Source organism: Phyllostomus hastatus, unplaced genomic scaffold, assembly GCF_019186645.2.
Source record: "Phyllostomus hastatus isolate PE091 unplaced genomic scaffold, TTU_PhHast_1.1 phas_scaffold_1066, whole genome shotgun sequence".
NCBI lineage: Eukaryota > Metazoa > Chordata > Mammalia > Chiroptera > Phyllostomidae > Phyllostomus > Phyllostomus hastatus.
The window spans coordinates 13,872,509-13,890,441 of record NW_025334004.1 but is presented as its reverse complement, the minus strand read 5'-3'; the positions used below and the strand labels follow the sequence as shown (position 1 = coordinate 13,890,441).

At 39.9% G+C, this 17,933-nt stretch overlaps 1 protein-coding gene across 7 annotated transcripts in view; it reads right to left on the bottom strand.

The window, feature by feature from the left end:
- The window catches only part of BTRC (beta-transducin repeat containing E3 ubiquitin protein ligase), a 181,817-nt gene that overhangs the window by 13,834 nt on the left and 150,050 nt on the right, over positions 1–17,933 (bottom strand). For all 7 annotated transcript variants that reach the window (XM_045854053.1, XM_045854055.1, XM_045854056.1 and 4 more), the window contains 9 exons: positions 16,738–16,969; positions 13,237–13,423; positions 8,542–8,638; positions 7,762–7,899; positions 7,173–7,291; positions 5,239–5,488; positions 4,185–4,303; positions 2,860–2,970; positions 1,367–1,445 (listed from right to left, as the gene is read on the bottom strand). In XM_045854053.1, coding sequence (XP_045710009.1) covers positions 1,367–1,445; positions 2,860–2,970; positions 4,185–4,303; positions 5,239–5,488; positions 7,173–7,291; positions 7,762–7,899; positions 8,542–8,638; positions 13,237–13,423; positions 16,738–16,969 — 1,332 coding nt within the window. The remainder of the gene's footprint in view (positions 1–1,366; positions 1,446–2,859; positions 2,971–4,184; positions 4,304–5,238; positions 5,489–7,172; positions 7,292–7,761; positions 7,900–8,541; positions 8,639–13,236; positions 13,424–16,737; positions 16,970–17,933) is intronic.

Genomic DNA, 17,933 nt, shown 5'->3' with positions numbered 1-17,933 from the left:
AAAGGGAGTAGCCAAAGAACTTAACATGCGTGACCCGTGGACGTGAACAAGAGCAGGGGACTGCCTGAGGGAGTGGGCAGTGCTGGTGGAGGGGAGCAAAGGGGAAAAAATCAGGATAACTGTAACAGCATAATCAATCATTTTTTTAAAAAAGTACACTAAGATGGACAAATTTTGCTGTATGTAAATTATACTTTATTTTTTTAAACCTACTATTTTTCCCCATTTAGTTTTCTTTCAGAGGAATATCTATCTATCTATCTATCTATTTTATTTATTTGAGAGAGGGAAAGGGAGGGAGAAAGAGAGGGAGAGAAACATCGATGTGCAAGAGAAACATGGATATAGGTTGCTTCTTACATGCCCCTAACCAGGGACAGGCAACTGGGAATCGAACCAGTGATTTTTTGGTTTGCAGGCCAGTGCCCAACCCACTGAGCCATAACAGCCAGGGCTGTAAATTATACTTTAGAAACTAGATTTAGATTAACTGTAAATGAGTAACAATACACATTTTAAAAAACATGTGAAATATGAAGGTAAAGCATGCCTGGTATGGAAAGAATGCACTTTAATTCCAACAAGGAAGATAAAGAAATATATCTTTTTCTTTTCCAGAGCAGAGACTGCCTAAATGTTGAGCCAGGATCCAGAATACTGGGGCTTCAAATGCTTGCTCTCATCTTCTCCCCGTGCAGAAGACTCTGTCTTCCACAGAGCCCCACCTAATCTTTTTCTGATGGAAGCAGCTTTTAACTTTAGGGCATTTTCTAATCCAGGCCTTTGGCAAACACCATGACAAAGAATTTAGTGGCTCTGAAAGTGACATTAGTCCTTTTGAGTCACTTTTTCCCAAAATGTCAAGATGTCCAGGCAAGGGGGCATACAAGGAGCAAAGAAGCTGGGATCGAGTTGCTGGCAGCGCAGGCCTTGAGTAGGACGCAGAAATAAGGGCCTGACCGGGGCTCACGCAGACTCCCATGGTGCTTCTTGTAGGCACAGGTGTGCCGGTCCTCAGATTCTGGACAGGCTCCAGCTTGAGTAATTACGTTCCTTCTCCCTAAGTGCCCCCTACTGCTTCTGGTGGACACAGAATTCTCCTTCACTTCCTGTGCTGCACTGATGTGTAGAGCTGCTGGGCAGCTGTTCAACAGCTGCCACATTTCTCTCCATATATGGTCTCTAAAGTGCTTTTGCAAGAAAGGTGCTCTATAAACATATTTTATTATCATGTATTGGCTGCTTTTCCACTTAATAGTAGGTTTTGTGAGGTTCTATCTATCGAATCTAGATCCATATTCCACAGCACATCAATGTTTAACTTCTCCTTCCCACTCCCCAGCTCCCTTCCCACAGGAAGACTTACCACAAGGGTCCGCAGACAGAGAGTCCCTGCGGGAGCACGGGGGTCCAGAGCAGCTACAAGATCCCACACTTTAATTTTTCTACAGATCAAAAAGGGACAAAAGTCTTTGTCAAAAGCAAAATTAAGGGAGCACAGGAAGAATGGCAAAAAGTCATGGCGATAAACATGTAAGGTGAACACAGTTTATATGATAAACGCAGCTCACAGGAATATAAAAGACTTTTTTGTTTTGAAGACTTGGTTCTGATATTCATTCTTGAATAGAGGTTATTGGTCTTAACAGGGGGAAAGGGATGTGATTAACCTAAAAACGAGACACAGGTTAGCTCTAACAAAGCTGACAGACACTGAATGGTGAAGTTACACCACACTTTGGGGCTCAGAGCAGATCTTACACATTAGACTTTTTAGTAATATAAAAGATCACTTAGACCTAGAAACCTATAATTCTGAGGCATCTTCTTTTTGGTCAGTTCTAAGAATGGCACAGGTCACATATACCAGAGGACTGGGTCCATTTAAAGAGTTTTGGAGTTTATATAAACAAATCCTCATATTTTGATTTAAATAAGAAAAGTTTAGCCTTTCTAAAAGTTAATTATAGGTCGTGTCTCCTCATGATAACAGACAAAACCCAAGAAAGGTGGGTACAGACCAAAACCACGGGAGCGAGGAAACATAAGCGTGGCCCCTGCCGGCACCTGGCAGCACAGCCCGAGCCGAGGGCACGGGAGTGGTGGCTGACCCCGAGCCGGAGAGGCAGGCCTGCTGCACGTCCCGTGCTTGAACTGTCTTCACATGGCAGTGCAGTCAGTTCAGACGCTAAGATAACGCTGTTAAGTTAGTTTCTGGTATTTAAAAAGCTGCCAATATGTGACTGTAGCTTTCTAGTCCCCCAAATCAGGTACCTTGACGAGATGAAATGATAAAGAGTCCTTCATAAGCAAATATACTTTTGTAAGAATGTGCTATGTGCTTGGCATTGCTAGACGTGGGATCCATCCACAACATGAATGGATTCTATACTCACTGGAAATTAGATAGAATAAAATAAAGATTACTGAACTTATTATACCTGAAATGCTAGAAGTAAAGGGTGCTGTACTTTCTGGAATCATTCAAAGATATCAGAATTTAAGGTCCTATCACACTAAGCCCTATCGATATCACCCTCCTATGTATTAATTTACTAGTCAGTCACTATTTTATATGCATATTCTGTTATACTGGATTTGTCCAGCTCTTTGGAATATAGGGAAAAACAGACAAATATATGACCTAAACCCCAAATATCAATAAAAATCATGAGCAAACAAGTGCAATTAAATAACTGGGCAGAGTGTCTTGGAGAAGAGTGAACAAAGGAGAGGTGAATGCAGAGGTCGGGCCTGAGCCATGGCAGCGGGCCCACCTACAACCTTTCAGAGACAGGGAACAGCTATGATGTTGGACATCCTGCGGCAGGAGGGGGTCAGATGCAGACGCAAACTCACCCATCATAGGCCCCACTAACTATCCTCTTGTTATCAAATCGGATACAGCGCACCAATTCCTCATGGCCTTCTAATACTCGTAAACATGCACCACATTCTATGTCCCATAATCTGGAAAAGAAAATTGAGTCAAGTGAATTTTCATTTCTTCTTTCCGAAGCTTGGAATGTTAAAATAATGTTCTTCAATGTTTTTTTTTTCCTTTAAAAATCCACAAAAATAAAATAAATCAAGACCCACACAAAAATGTACTGCTTCCAATGTAATTTATTTCCTTTCTGCCATATAAGTCAGGTAGAAATACGTATGATTTAAGTTCAAACACAGTATGTATTTTCAAAGTGCAATGTTTTATGTAATTCTGTAACCAGGGTCTCCAAGGCATAAAAAGGATGAATTCAATGCACACAGTTGCCTGTGAAGAAAATGACCAGCTAAGAAAAGTAATGCTTCCTGAAACCACCATAAGAACGAGGTGAAGAGCGTCAGTGCACCCTGCCCTCACAAAGCACGTCCGTCCCTTTCACTGAGGACACTCTCTGCTTTCGCTCACTGCCCAGGACAGTCTTTCTCATACAATGGTAGTGCCAAGTAGGTTCTCAGTGACTTTTATATACTAATATACAAAAACTACATGCTTTCACACTGATCCAAATGATTTCTAGGAATGATAATCTCCTTAGATACAATAATAGCTCTGTTTTTTTTATGGGCTTTTCATCCTCTTAGTACTTCTCTGAAGGAACAGAGAGGATTGATAAATCATCCAAATATAATTCATATCTGTGTCACCCATCTTTGTGAAGAGGAAACACCAAAAATACTTCAATTTGTGGATTCTTTATAATTTCAAAAACTGGTGACTCCCTGGATAAATATGCGATGCTAAGAAAACAAAATGAACAATTTCTAGTAGGGAAACAAATCCTGTTCCTTAAAAAAAAACAACAAACACAAAAAACCAGTGGCAGAGAGAAAAGGCCTTTAGCTATTTGTTAGCATTTTCCAATGGTAGACGGGTGAAATTTAAAGAGAAGGGCTTTCAACCAAATCTGCTTATCTCTCTTGCCCACTTCCTTATTCAAGCAGTACCTTTTAAATAGGTCTATCTAGTGATAAAACTATTACAGGATGTTAATACATCAACAAAAAGCTTTGCTGTGCTGCCTGCCTACTTAGGGCAAACTTTTGACTTGCAAGAAGCTACAGAAAGGAAAAACATTTTATTATAAACATAACACAGTTGAAGATTCGTTTGAACTGTGCACAAACATGGAGGGCAGGATGATATCGATCCCTCCTGCACAAGGGCACCTGCTGCTCACCTGATAGTGTTGTCAGATGAGCCACTAACCACCAGCCTGTCTCTGTACTGCAAACAGGCGATGCCGCGTTTGTGTCCGTTTAAGGTCCTTACAAATTCACAAGTACTTGTGTTCCACACCTGGGACAGAAAATGGCATTTGGCAATTGATTTGATGCTTTCACTAGTTAAACATATGGATAGTGGAGTCTTAGAGAAGCAGAAAATAGGACTGAACGAAGTCAACTTCTCAAACCAAACCGAACAAATAACAAGTTCAATTCACGGTAATATAGGGTTAATTTGGAGCTCGCTGCTCTCACATGAGGATCCCTCAAACTGATTACTCTCACGGTGTTATTCTGGTCTTAGACACATTGTCTTGAACCTAAATCTACCCCTGCCCTTTCCACACTCACCATTCACCAGGTGTCAGCCTTTCTCATCTCATGGCACACAAGCTAATTACTAAAATTCTGCAGCACACCAAAAAAAAAAAAATTGATGATCTGACAAAAAAAAAAATAGGTGTAATTTTGATTCATTCATACCAGATAGTTATTGTTGTTTTGGCTATTGTCATTTTTTAATTTGATCATCTAAGGGAAAAGAGGTTAGTGCCCCTGATTAGTCAGGTATTGCATGTTTTAAAAATTCTCGGGTTGAAAATTGCTGATTTAGGTAATAAAATACCTAACCAAAACTGTTATGCAACTTGCCCTGACTGGTATAGCTCAGTGGGTTGGGCGTTTCCTGCAAACCAAAAGGTTGCTGGTTCGATTCCTGGTCAGGGTACATGCCTGCGTTGCGTGCCAGGTCCCCAGTTGGAGGCATGTGAGAGGCAATTGATCAATGTTTCTCTTGTACACTAATGTTTCTCTCCCTCTCTTTCTACCCCCCTTACCCTATCACTAAAAATAAATAAAATCTTTAAAAGAATTGTCACACAACTTGTCTCATTCATTGCCTTTTTACACATAGACTAGTATATGAGGTAAATACTAAATAGCCCTCAATCAGGTTTTCACATGATTCCCCTATTCTTAAGTTGGGCACTTACTGCAGATGTCTTTTACCTTTATAGTCCTATCTCCAGATGCAGAAACAATGTACTTATCGTCGAAGTCTACAACGTTGACGGCAGCTCGGTGTCCAACCAGCACCCTCCGGAGGGTGATGTCAGTCGGGGAGGCCATATCCCATACAGCAATGGAACGGTCTTTGGAGCAGGTCACCATCATGCCATTATTGAAACGCAAGTGCAGAACTGCTTCGCAATGATGAATCAATGTGTTGAGCATTTCACCTGTATTTACATCCCACACCCTGGAACAAACAACATTAAGAAGGCTATCTGAGATTTTGATGGTACTGATGCTACAATCTATGACCAGTATTTGACCATCGCACTTCCCATCCCTCCTGCTCCACGTTCATAGTACTACACCTTGTTCTTCTGCAGCTTGTAAGTTGAGCTGAGGTACAGAGTATGGGTGGGCCACGAGGTGGTGGTAGGTGGAGGGCTGGATTGGGAAAGTGGGAAAAGGAAGGAGATGGGATGCTGCCAACGTGGAATGCTTAAGACACACTACTTGAAATGTGGGCAAGCGTGGGGGTAGGAATGAGATAGCAGCCACCATCACCTATTAACTGGACACAGATCTCAAGATTATTATAAAGCTTCTGACATTCAATCTGATGCCATTAATAAGGTACATTTCAAATTGGGAATCTGATTAATAATAAGGAGCATTAGCCCTCAGGAACTAGAACTGATATAGGCCAAGAAGCTTCTGCAACAGACTGATTTAGTTAGTACTATGAATTTGAGTTTGATGATCTTGGATCTTAGATTTCACCAGAGGTCAAGGTCCAAGATTACTTAGACTCTAAGTCTAAGACCCTACTTCTGTGCTTTGAATGGGGGCTGGGATCAAGAATAGCTACTACCCACTGTAAGTATGGGCATCGCGGCAGAGCATGGGACCCTTGGATAGCTTGAGAATTTTGTGTGATGAAATACAGTATTTGACTTTGATTACTCTATTTTTGTATATTTACTTTGTTTTTTTATAACACATTTTTATTTCCTTTTCCAGTTTAACCGCCCTTTTTCAGAAAATCATTTTTTCCTTTATCCTATATATGATGATAGCCTTTACACTGCTTCAGCTTCCTTGAGGCACTCCACATGCACCAATAAATGTTAAATGTCGATAACTATAAGAACGGAGTTTGCAATGCCTTTAAGTCAAGACGAGAAACAAGAACAGCCTTTTCTATTCACAGAGGATAACTGGGAATGGTAAACATTTAACTTCAGAGAATCTAACAATGCGGTTAACTGCTTTTTCCTCCCTATTTAAAAAAAAAAGTTACTTTTGATGCATTATGTTTGCTAAATCCTTTAGCTTAAGGCAAAATTCCTAGCAGAGGTTTCCAGCAGCGCTTCTGGTACCCAGAACTCAAGCTGCACTGGACTCCAGCAGCATAATGGCTGTGTCATCAAATCACTAATGCCTCTGGAAATTGAAGGCCCCTCCCTGAGTGAAGCTTGCAATTAAAAACTGCAGGGACAGCAGGGGAGGGGCTGGCGAAGGGAGAGCACTGCTCACCTATACACATTTTAAAAGAGAGATCGCACGCCTGCACTGCGGCTATAACTACCTGAAAGGAAGGCTTCATTCCTGTCACGTCATTCCCTTGTGAAGTGGTTTTTGTGAGGAATGCAAGGTTTACCAAGTTTTTATAATGGATGATTACCGCAAATTAAAACAGGCTGTGTAGTTCCTTAAATGTACAAAAATGTAAACTTACCTTAAGCATTCCTAATTCAAGTTTTCTAGTTCTAGACTGACACAATGATGGGGGGGAGCTGATGGCTTATTCTTCTTTAGTTATGAAGTTTCAGAACTGTGTTCATGCAGATATACACAGAGCTACTATCTATGACAAAGAACAGAGCACATATGGTATTTCGGAGTTCAAAGGTACATTTGAAATTTTCTACCTGACCGTGGAATCCGATGATCCAGTTATGATCACCCTCTCGTCATACTGGAGACACAGGACAGAACCCGTGTGGCCTGTGAGAATTCGCTTGCATTCCAACGTGCTTTTATCCCAGATCTAGGATGGCAAACAAGATCCTTTTGATCACTGTGATAATGGGGTGCTGCAGAGACTTGCTGGGTCTATTATGTGTTTGATTCCCCAAAAGAATCAAAGCCCAGAGTAGTGTGGAATGCATTCTTTTCTCTCGGTATAGCTAAGCATCTATATATACGTGGCTACGGTACTAATGCAGACTTTATCCTTTTCATTAAGGAACAGGGGTAGCCTGTAATTATGTGAGGGCCAAGAGTAATAGCCCATTCAGTGCAGTTCAAGAAGAGAATTTAGCAATCTATTTGGATGCTCTCCTGGGGGAAGCAGGTATTTGTCCTTTAGGGAAATGATTTTGGCTTTGGGACTAGAAAGAACTTAAAATGCTAACTTCCTTCCTGGAAATGACACTTAGAATTTATGCTTTGGATAGTTTTATGAATGTGATCGCCCTCGCTTCTTCAGCTACCATCCCACAGCTGAAGAAAACTCACCTTGATAGTGTTGTCCCGAAGGCCGCTGACTATCTTCTGATCATCATACTGTAAACAGTAAACTCCTTTGCTTGTCTCACTTCGGCAATGGATTCTCTGTAAACTATGCCTTCCACATCTCCAGTTAGATTCTATCGTCTGAGAAGAAGGGACGGGAAAGAGGCAGTAATTAAGAAAGGACCAGCACTAAACCAATGATAAGTGCTCAAGGCTTCACTCTACTGGCTATATAGAACTTAAGACAAACTAAAAAATTGTTATAAAAAAGCCACTGTTGAAACTTATAAAATATTTTCTCCATTTGTAATTAAACATGTATTTCCTAGAACTCTCCTGCATATAATTCATCCAATTAAGTAATAAACCTGGTGGAAAGAGACTACTCTCCAAAGCAGGGCAAGCTACGAACCACCTGAGGTTATGTGCTCAGGGCTCTTCCTACCTGTGTGGCGGCCATTTCTACCAGTGAACTTCCATGGAGGCTCAGTTCAGAAGGTATCTGAGTATCAGGTTAAGAGTGCAACTTTAGCAGTCTCATTGCTGTTATGTGAAGACATCATAGTCTTTCTCTCTCACCTATTTATTAGTAAACAACTTTTAAACACAAATTTCTGCCTAGCAATTTACTATATTTTACTTACTCTAGTCTCTTACCGAGAAACTGTTTTTTGACCCACATCCATAAACCTTAAACCAAGTTCGCTGTAACAATGCTGTTACTGAAGATTGTTGTTGATTCTCTAGTATTTGGTAAATACCCAAATATACACAGATTCTTACCTCAATGTCTTGTATAATTTTAGGATAAAGTGCTCTGTAAAAAGAGTTGGGAGGAGCATTCCCGTCAGGAGGTTTGTTTTTGAATAAATACTGTCCCCTAAAAAACAACAAATATTTCCCAGTAAAAATCATAATATTATGCATTCACAAGGGGCTTCATATTTCTTCAAAGTATTTGCACAGTTACCATTCCATGTATCTCCTTAACTAGCCTGGAGAGGTGTGACGTTAAGTCCGATTTCAGGAGTCCCACGTCAAGGAGTAACTTTCTGGGCTCTAAGGAACTGGGCCAACATCAACTGGTTTTTGTGTGAAACATGGTGATTTCCAGTGTAGAAGATGTGTGTATCAGGTCTTCAGGAATATTATAATGCCAATGGATAAATGAAATACTCATAGTTCACCCGCTGGTCTACCAGACCTCTGGACTAACAGACTTATTGGCCTTATCTTTTGAGAATTTTCTATGTGATGGTGACCCCTCCCCTTGGACTAGGTGCATGCCCCACGGTCTTACTTCACTGAGGAAAGCTGTGCTAGTGAGTGGAGCCTAGCATCCTGGGCAGCAGGAATGCCTCTGTCGCAGAGAACACTTTTTTGTTTTCATTTATGTGGGTTAAGGTATGGTGGCAACTGGGGCACCCTGGCTGCTGGTTGGTAAACAGTGTAGCTATGATTTAAAAAGAGCAATTCAGTTCATTTGCCCAGAAAACAAAGGGATCACAGGAGTGTTCAGAAGCAGGTATGGAAGAAGATGAAAAGAAATGCCTAAAAGCACTGTGCTGTCAAATCTAAGGCATGAAATTGACTTTCACAGGTGTGTTCCTGGCTACATACATACATACATGCATTTTACTGCCTTTCCTTGATTCCAGTGAGCAACATTTGTTAGCATCTCCTTCCTTATGACAGCACATCTTTGGAATACTCATATCCCAAGCTAGATCTTTGCTACAAAAAAAATCAGTAAATGGCAATCACTTCCTGCTGGGTAAAAAATTTAATTCCTTATCCTGAAGTTAAGAACCCACCAAACACGGTGTGGAAGCTAGTAAACCCCACTATGGGTGTACTAACTGCTGTTCTCACTGGCACCGTGCCTTGCAAAGTGGAGATAGGCAGAAATGCCTCTGAGTGTAATCCTGGCACCAGAGAAATCATGTTTTCTCTGGGCCAGTCATCCACTCCTCCCTCTATAGCTCCATTACAATATAATTAATTGTTCGATGTCTCCAGGAGCGTTTCTCCCCTGCCCTCTTCCTATTATACACCTTGAAAATTAGTTGAGGAAATTTCCTATCAGGAAAGTAGCTGCTGGCTCTGACTTGTGTGTTAATACAGAGAGGGAAATCTGCAGTGGAGCCCTGGCTGGTGTGGCTCAGTGGATTGCATGCCGGCCTGCTAACCAAAAGGTCGCTGGTTCAAGTCCCAGTCAGGGCACATGCCCAGGATGCCAGCCAGGTCCCTTCCCCTCTCTCTAACTAAATAAACAAAACCTTTTTTAAAAATCTGCAAAGGAAAAGCTAAAATAATAGTTTTTAAAAAGGGACAAAGGATCAAGCAACAGGATACACCAACATAAAGAAAAGTGCTAAACAAGATACATTGAAATAATTCTGGATTAAAAGTACTCTTCTCTAAACAATCTTATTCTAGAAACACATTGCAGACAAACAATAGATTTTGAATGAAGAGATTCTAAATCTGGTTAATAATTATAATAATTTCAACTCCAACATCATTGAATGAGGTAGGAACCACTGTATTAATTGCACAGATGAAGCCAAATGTCAGGGGGTTGAGTAACCTGCCAAGGCCACAGAGCTAGTGGGCAGAGCCAAGATCTGAATTGAAGTCTGACTTCAGGTCCCACACCTTAACCACTTTGTTGTAACTCAGTGCCCACTATTCCTTAGAGACTCCTGTCCTCCTTTCAATCTCTGGTCACACACAGACACCCTAGGATTTTCTTTGTAAGCAATGGAACTCTACACCTAAGGGAAGAGAAATCGTGTCAACCTTGGATCTCACTTTCTACTGGCACTGTAGTTACCATGACTTGCTAAAGTATCTGAATTTCTTCAAATCAAAGGGATTACCAAAAAGGGTGGCCAGGTATTCAAAACTGGCTCCCCAGTCTATGTTGTAAGTCAAAACCTTTTGCGATGGCAGCTCTTTGACAACAGGGGCCGCTGCTACATGAGTTGCCGAGAGCCTCTGAGAGTGTGAGGGCCTGATAAACGCTAAATATTAAGCTCAGAATGTTATCACAAATGTGATCTACAGATTAAGAAAATGGACTTTTCCCAGGTTATCTTTTATTATATTTTCAAGAGTTACCAATACCGAGCAGAGAGAGCATGTTCAGTATTACTCAAGAGAGAAACTGACAGAATTCATGCCATAGAGTCAGACTGTCAAATTCATCTAGATATAAATTACAACAGCAAAGTAGAAGTTAAACCAAAAGTTTTATTAGAAAACTGTATTTATTTATTTATTTTTGGTTGGAGGAAATGGACAGAACTATCAAAGACAGCATTTGGGGAAAGGTGTAACAGAAAGACTTTACTGATATAGTAGGTTCAGTAAGATAACTTGAAGAATAAAATGAAAGACTGATCATAGACTAAATTTTTTAAAAAAGTGGGAGGAGGCTGCCAACACGGGAAGAAAGGCAACATGTAAAAATAGAAACAGCCACAGAACATCAAGGGCATACTGGAAGAGGTCTTCACGGGGTACCAAAGACAAATATTTGTAATTCCATGGGGCTGTATCAAGCTAACACGATAAATATGGCCCAAAACAAAGGAATATAGTCAGAACCCTGACAGATACTCAAGGAGCAGGAGTGGGTTCCTGTGGTTGAAGAGACGGGGACAGAGTGAAAAAGCTGGATCCTGGATTGTTTCTCTGCTGTACCTTTACACACCCCTTTCAAAAGGTCAAACAGCCACCTCTCCAATAATCTCCCCCCTCCCCCCTTACAGCTTACAGGATAGACCTTGCTGTTTAGTGTCAACCGTAAGCAAAACTGTGAAACCTGTGTTTATCTCTGGCATTTTCACACTCATCTGCCAAAATCTGCCCATGTATTTCCCGTTCTCCCTATCTTCAAAAAAGACTTTGTAAACTCTCAGTGTCTGATAAAGGTTCACTGTCTTTTACAGTCCAAATGGGAACTAGATGTATTTTAACAGGGAACAAAACCTTTATAGCTATGGGAATGAATCTCTATAACAGAAATTTCAAGTCAAAAGTTATTTGGAGGAGAGTTTCTTTTCTTTTCTTTTACCCCCCAGGGGTAGGGGAACATTCTTAGCTGCCCTAACATTTTCCCATGCAAGTGGCTGCCTGCTCTATTTGCAAGGCTGGTCTTGGCAAGCTTAACAAAATGATGGACTTTGAATGCCACATAACTATATACTATTTTGCTTTTTCCTGCTATAAGAGTTTATTTCCAAAATATGAAATAAGCTATGAAAGATAAGGTTTCTATTTTTCTATATTGTGAAGTAAGTGAGAATTAAAAAACCACATTTGGGAAGGAGACATAACAAAATACTTTCATTGATGCAATTTTTAAATAGCCAGAGAACTGTCTGATATTTGCTTCCTTTAATTAAATCTGAGAGGAATCTTAAAGTCTTCCTAACAGCCAGGATGACAGAAATCTCTTGCAGCACTTGGTAAAATATTTGCAGGCCATTTTGTTTATTACACATTAATTAATTTCAAAGATAAAAAAAAGAAAGGGAGTCAAGTACATTTTTCTGAAAATTGCTCAGAAGAGCTGGCCCTTCACCCCGAGCTGTTCTGTAATCTGTGTGACCCGAGACCAACAGCCGACGGGACTCCCGGCGGGGGCAACACTGAGCACGCCCCACCTACCGGTGCGCACCGGTCAGCTACAGCACTGAACGGCACCTTTGTTTCACAGAAATATTTACACCTGACTTTCTCAGAGTGACATTCTAGGGGCATCCTCTGAGTGAAGATTATGTACAGAAGGCATCTTCCAGAAGTTCGCATGAAACGGTACCGCTCTGGCAGGGAAACAACGAAGTGCTGAGGTCTCGGGCTGCTGACAATACACTGCCTTAAGGAATTCAAGATTAAGCAGTAAAATCTTGAGAAAATATAAGAGTCTTATGAAGAAACAATTATTTATACCAAATTCCATTTTTCACTCTTCTGATGGCTATAGTTCTTATTCTAGTTGGGCATAAAAATAATTTTGATTACAAAGGTGATAAAACACCACAGGCAGGGGCTCAAGGCAAGGAATCTTCTGAAGGAGAAAATTATTTGTTCTGGACAGGTTCAGGGGAAAGCTGAATCTGGTGGCTTCTTTGTGATTCAAAGGCATCTACCTGCCTTATAAAATGCCCCTCAGCCCTTTTTCAGGGTACTGTTTTTGCCCAGAGAACAGCATATGTTTTAAATAGGAGGGCTGGTCAGTTTTTCATTATTTTTTGCAAAGCAGCATGAACACATTATTATGTCATTTACGTGTGATTGGTCAGAAGAAAAACTGCCGAGTACTTGAACAACTCTGACATTTTTTTTGCTATAAACCAGCAAAATCACTGTAGTAAATGAGAAACGGTCTCACTGGTTTTCAACAATATTCCAATGGCTGCGCGGCCAGGTCTCGAAGCTCTGTAACGGTAAGAAAGTTAAAAGGCTCACCACCCTCTCCGTTCTGCCAGGCCTCTCCACAGAGAATCTGTCCTGACCATTCTCTCGATGAGCTTTTTCCATAACATGCCGTCAGATGTCACTCGGTACCACTCCTTGCACACCAGTTCCGCAGCACACAGAGATTTGGCATCCAGGTATGACAGAATGTTCTCAGCAATGTGGTCCAAACCCCGAGCTTTTGGTGGCGAGAGGAGGCAGAGAGAACAGAGGTGGTGAGTGATGTTTTACAAATGGTTCTCTGAAACAGGACGGCTTCTATTCTATGAAGGCACGTTACTGTTTCTAGCGCGGTCCAGTTTCTTTTTCACACAGACTTGGGTCAAATGAGTGTCAATAATTTTTCCATAAGGTTACAGAAACGAACAGTATTTTCTATCTTCCTTTAGATCAGGAAGTTAAAGCTAACATCCAGCAAACCCCCCAAGACATTAAAAATAAAAAGGATTTCAGAAAACAATTCACATCTATCTGTATGGATTTCAGCACTAGGGGATGTTCTATGGATGGCATCTCCAACTCTGTGATTCAGACCCCCCCAAATCTCTATATTAGGTCCATTTCTCATTCTGTTTCTATTACTGCTGCAGTTCCAAAGCTGTTCAGTAAAAGAAATATCCTTTAAATGTACTGGGGGAGAGGCACTAAGTCAGAATGTGCTGGGTTATAGAATTTTGGGCATGCAGAAAGGAGAGAAGGAGGAAATACAGATTGGTAGAGGAACATCCCGAGAGGGAAGACAGAGAGGTATGTTTAAGTTCAAGGATGAGTTTAATTTCAGATGTTTAAAAAAAAAGGACTATATTTGAGAATAGTTGCTGCTATAAAATCTAAATGACAGTTGACCAAAAATAAAAAAAATAAAAAAAATTTCCCAGACCCACAGATAACTTGGTTAGAATTTCAGTCTGTTTTGTGCAATGTACAGGAAAAAACAACAACAACAACAACAATAAAAACAGTGGACAAGCAGATCTTGGGCTGTGTAAACCAGAAGGACTTCCCAATTAAAATTCTCTACCACTCAAATCTGCACCGAGGCCTCCAAGGAACAGACCCTATAAAACAGGATGATCGCACTAATAAACCTTTTGGCTGCTGTTCTAATTCACAAGTGAGACAAAAACATTCGAGGTTATTTCTCTTTATGGGTTACATATCGAAGGTTTGCTAAAGACTTAAATAGTGCAGGAGAACTCCTTCAAACTCTGACTCCCTCAGGCACAAACTTAATAAACAGAAAAGAAGGCCACACTTCATTTTTGCCTTTCCCCTGAATCGTACAGACACACTTGGACGCCATTAACAACAATCCAAATGTGGTTAAGCATTATTCTAATTATAAAGAACGTATGGATATCAGTCACATTTTTCAGCAGATTTAGAAAAGGCAGCATTAAATGAATCTTGTTTGGCTGGCATCACATGTTCATATTTAAGCATAAGCAGATGGAGGCATCCATCATCTCATTCTTATTAAAGGAACATTATTATAAGCCAATTAAAGATATAATAATTAGTTCATGCAAAATACAGTGATGATACAATTCCTGCATCTTTATACTGAAACTTTCTACACCATCAGAAGTTTCCAAAATCTATTCCTGTGCTTTTAATGGCTGCCGTCAAATTGCTCCTGATCCTTCACAATGTCCCTATAATAAGTCTTTGGAAGTAATTTCACCTAACACTCCCAACAAACCCATTACATTAATGGATTACAGGCATTTTTTGAAGCAGTTTGGTTTACTAAATGTAGCTAGATGATGTAGGTTTGTAAGTTAAAATGGATGTAAAGAATTAGACTGATGAGTTAATCTTACAAAGTGGTCAGCAGATACACACACCAGGGATCAGTATTAGGCAAAGGGCTACACTGGTCTGATCAACTCCTGTTCAGTTTTTAGTGGCACAGGCTTGAGACAGCAACGTGTCTCAGCGAGTGGGCAGAGCACAGCACTGAGGCACACACGGGCTGTTCGGACAAAGAAAGCTGATGGCCTGCGGCTGAAACAAAATCTGATGAGTGAAGAGGGGGCAGAACCCTATTCTACTTAACAAAAGGTACAGGTACAAATTCAGCTTTAAAATGGTTATTTCTAAGTTATACACAGGCATTTCTTTTGTTTTAAAGGGCAATTTAAATCACAATTTGGAAAAACAAATTAAAAAACTATAATTGGCAAAGATTAAGCAAAGTGGTAATAAACAGTTTTGGGGAAGGTGTCAGTTGGTATATTTTTCTTAGATGATAGTTTGGCACATGTAATAAAAGTCTTAAAATTCTCATTATTTTTTAATGTAGGAATCCCACCCCTGGTATTTTTCCCTAGGATGTCCAAAAGATTGCTTAATATAAGAATGTCCACCACAAATTGTTTATGATAGGAAAAACATTTTAAACTACTTTAATGTTCAATAAAAAGATTAAATATGTGCTTTAACCATCACAGAGAATCTTATAAGGGAGAGGGGAGGGGACAATGGGGAGAAGGGTTTTCAGGAACTACTATAAAGAACACGTGGACAAAACCAAGGGGAAGGGTGGAAGCAAGGGAAGGTGGTGGGTTTAGAGGGGGCGGGGAGAAAATACAGACAACTGTAATTGAACAACAATAAAACAATTTAAATAAAAAATTTTAAAAAATGAAATAAAGAATTAATCCTATTAAAATGTTTTTAAAGAATATTTAGAAAATACATTAAGAGAAATATTAAGAAAAAGTGTTACACACACGTAAGATCCTGGCTTTAGAAGGAAACACACACACACACACACACCCCAGAAATAACAAGAAGGCTACATGCCAGAATATTAATAGCACCATCAGTAGTTTTATCTGAATGGTGGGGCTCTGGGAAATTTTATTTTTATATTTTAAACTTTGCCTATGTCATGCCCTAGACCACCATCATTCAGTAACACAACCACAGCACCTCCTAAAACAAAGCATTTTAAGTTTGTGTGTGTGTGCATATACGGATACTTCAGTGTATTTGTACACATACACACACACGGTTTATTTCAGTGTATTTGTACACACACACAACAGATATTTGGTTACTGTGCACAGTGAGATTGCAAAGCCTAGAATTTATATCCTGAGATACTCTCCTTTCTGAAATACTCAAAAAGGTTTCTTATTCATTCCTACAATTTAAATATTCTGTTGATAAACTCCCTTAGAAATCCAAAGCCAAGTATAACAAATTAACATATTTTGAAACTAACACACACCTCAAACCAGAAAAGACGTTATTTGACTGGTGTGTGGGTAAAAAGGGAGAAAATAGGGAAAAGAAGAATTTCTGTTTCCAGAGTTTGATTTTTTTTATTTATACTCCAAGAAGGTACGATTAAAGGACTCAGTTTGTAAAAATCAAGCCCATAAAGACTTTTAAAAACAGAGATGTACAGCTGAACATCCAGGACCATTACCATTGTCATATCTTCCAGGCAAATTAATGGCTCACAGACACCCGTAGACATACCTGGCAGAGCGGTTATGAAATCCCTCTGCAGCATAGGTTTAAGATACGAGTTTATGTGCCCATGTTGGTAATGACACATTTGGGATATAAGATGTTCCACAAATTCCACTTGATCGGACTCTGACCACTGCTCAAAATATTTGACACACAGTTCCTTTTCCTTCTCATAGCTTGCCGAGAGCTTCCGCTGCTTGGGCACAATCATGCTGGAAGTGCCATTGGCAAGTTTTGTCTGTAGAAGGGGTGGATTAAAAAAACATATAACAATAAGTATTGAAAATGAGGGAAATGCATAATTTGCTGGTCTTGCACGCTATGTTATGGCTGTAAGACGGAGCTTGCTCTATTAGTAATTCAATGTTTGTGAATAGCAATCACAAGGTAAACTACAAAAATACCACAATAAGTTGGTAAATTGGAATACTGCTATATGACCAGGCACGCACTTCCAAAAGTTCACATGAAGGCATTATTTGGAGATATATAGGTGAAAACCCAAAGCTGAAAGCATGTTAAGTTATTCCTCGCAAGCAAAAAAGCTAATTTGCTTTTTCTTGTATACACCAGTTATTAGGCATTTATACAATTACTAACGACTTATTTTTTAATAGTGACATAAGAAATTCTCTATACAAAGAAAGGCCAATGAATAATTGGAGATGCTGCTAAATTTGGAGCTAAAGCTTAAATAACACTTATATGTTTCATCTACACTTACCTTCCAAAAAATCCCATCTCCACTCTCATCAAAATGATATGTTATAGCCTTGGGCAGCGTGGCTTCGTTGGTTGGAGCATTATTCCGTGCACCACAAGGTTACAGATTTGATTCCTGCTCAGCACACATACCTCGGCTGTGGGTTTGGTCACCAGTCAGGGCATGTCTAGTAGGCAACTGATCAATGTTTCTCTCTCACATCTATGTTTATTTCTCTCTACCCAGCCCCCTCTCTCTCAAATCAATAAATGTATCCTTGGGCAAGGATTAAAAAGATTATATGCTAATAAAGTCATTTTATTAATTGGTTTAGTTAATAAATATTAATTGAGCATTTACAATGTGTCAAACACTATCCTAGGTGCTGGGAATATAACACTGAACAAAAATAGCAGTTTCTATCATTGGGGTAACTGATATTCTTGTGCGCACAGCAAGTTAACATAGCCAAATAAACAGAAAATACAATGTCTATAAT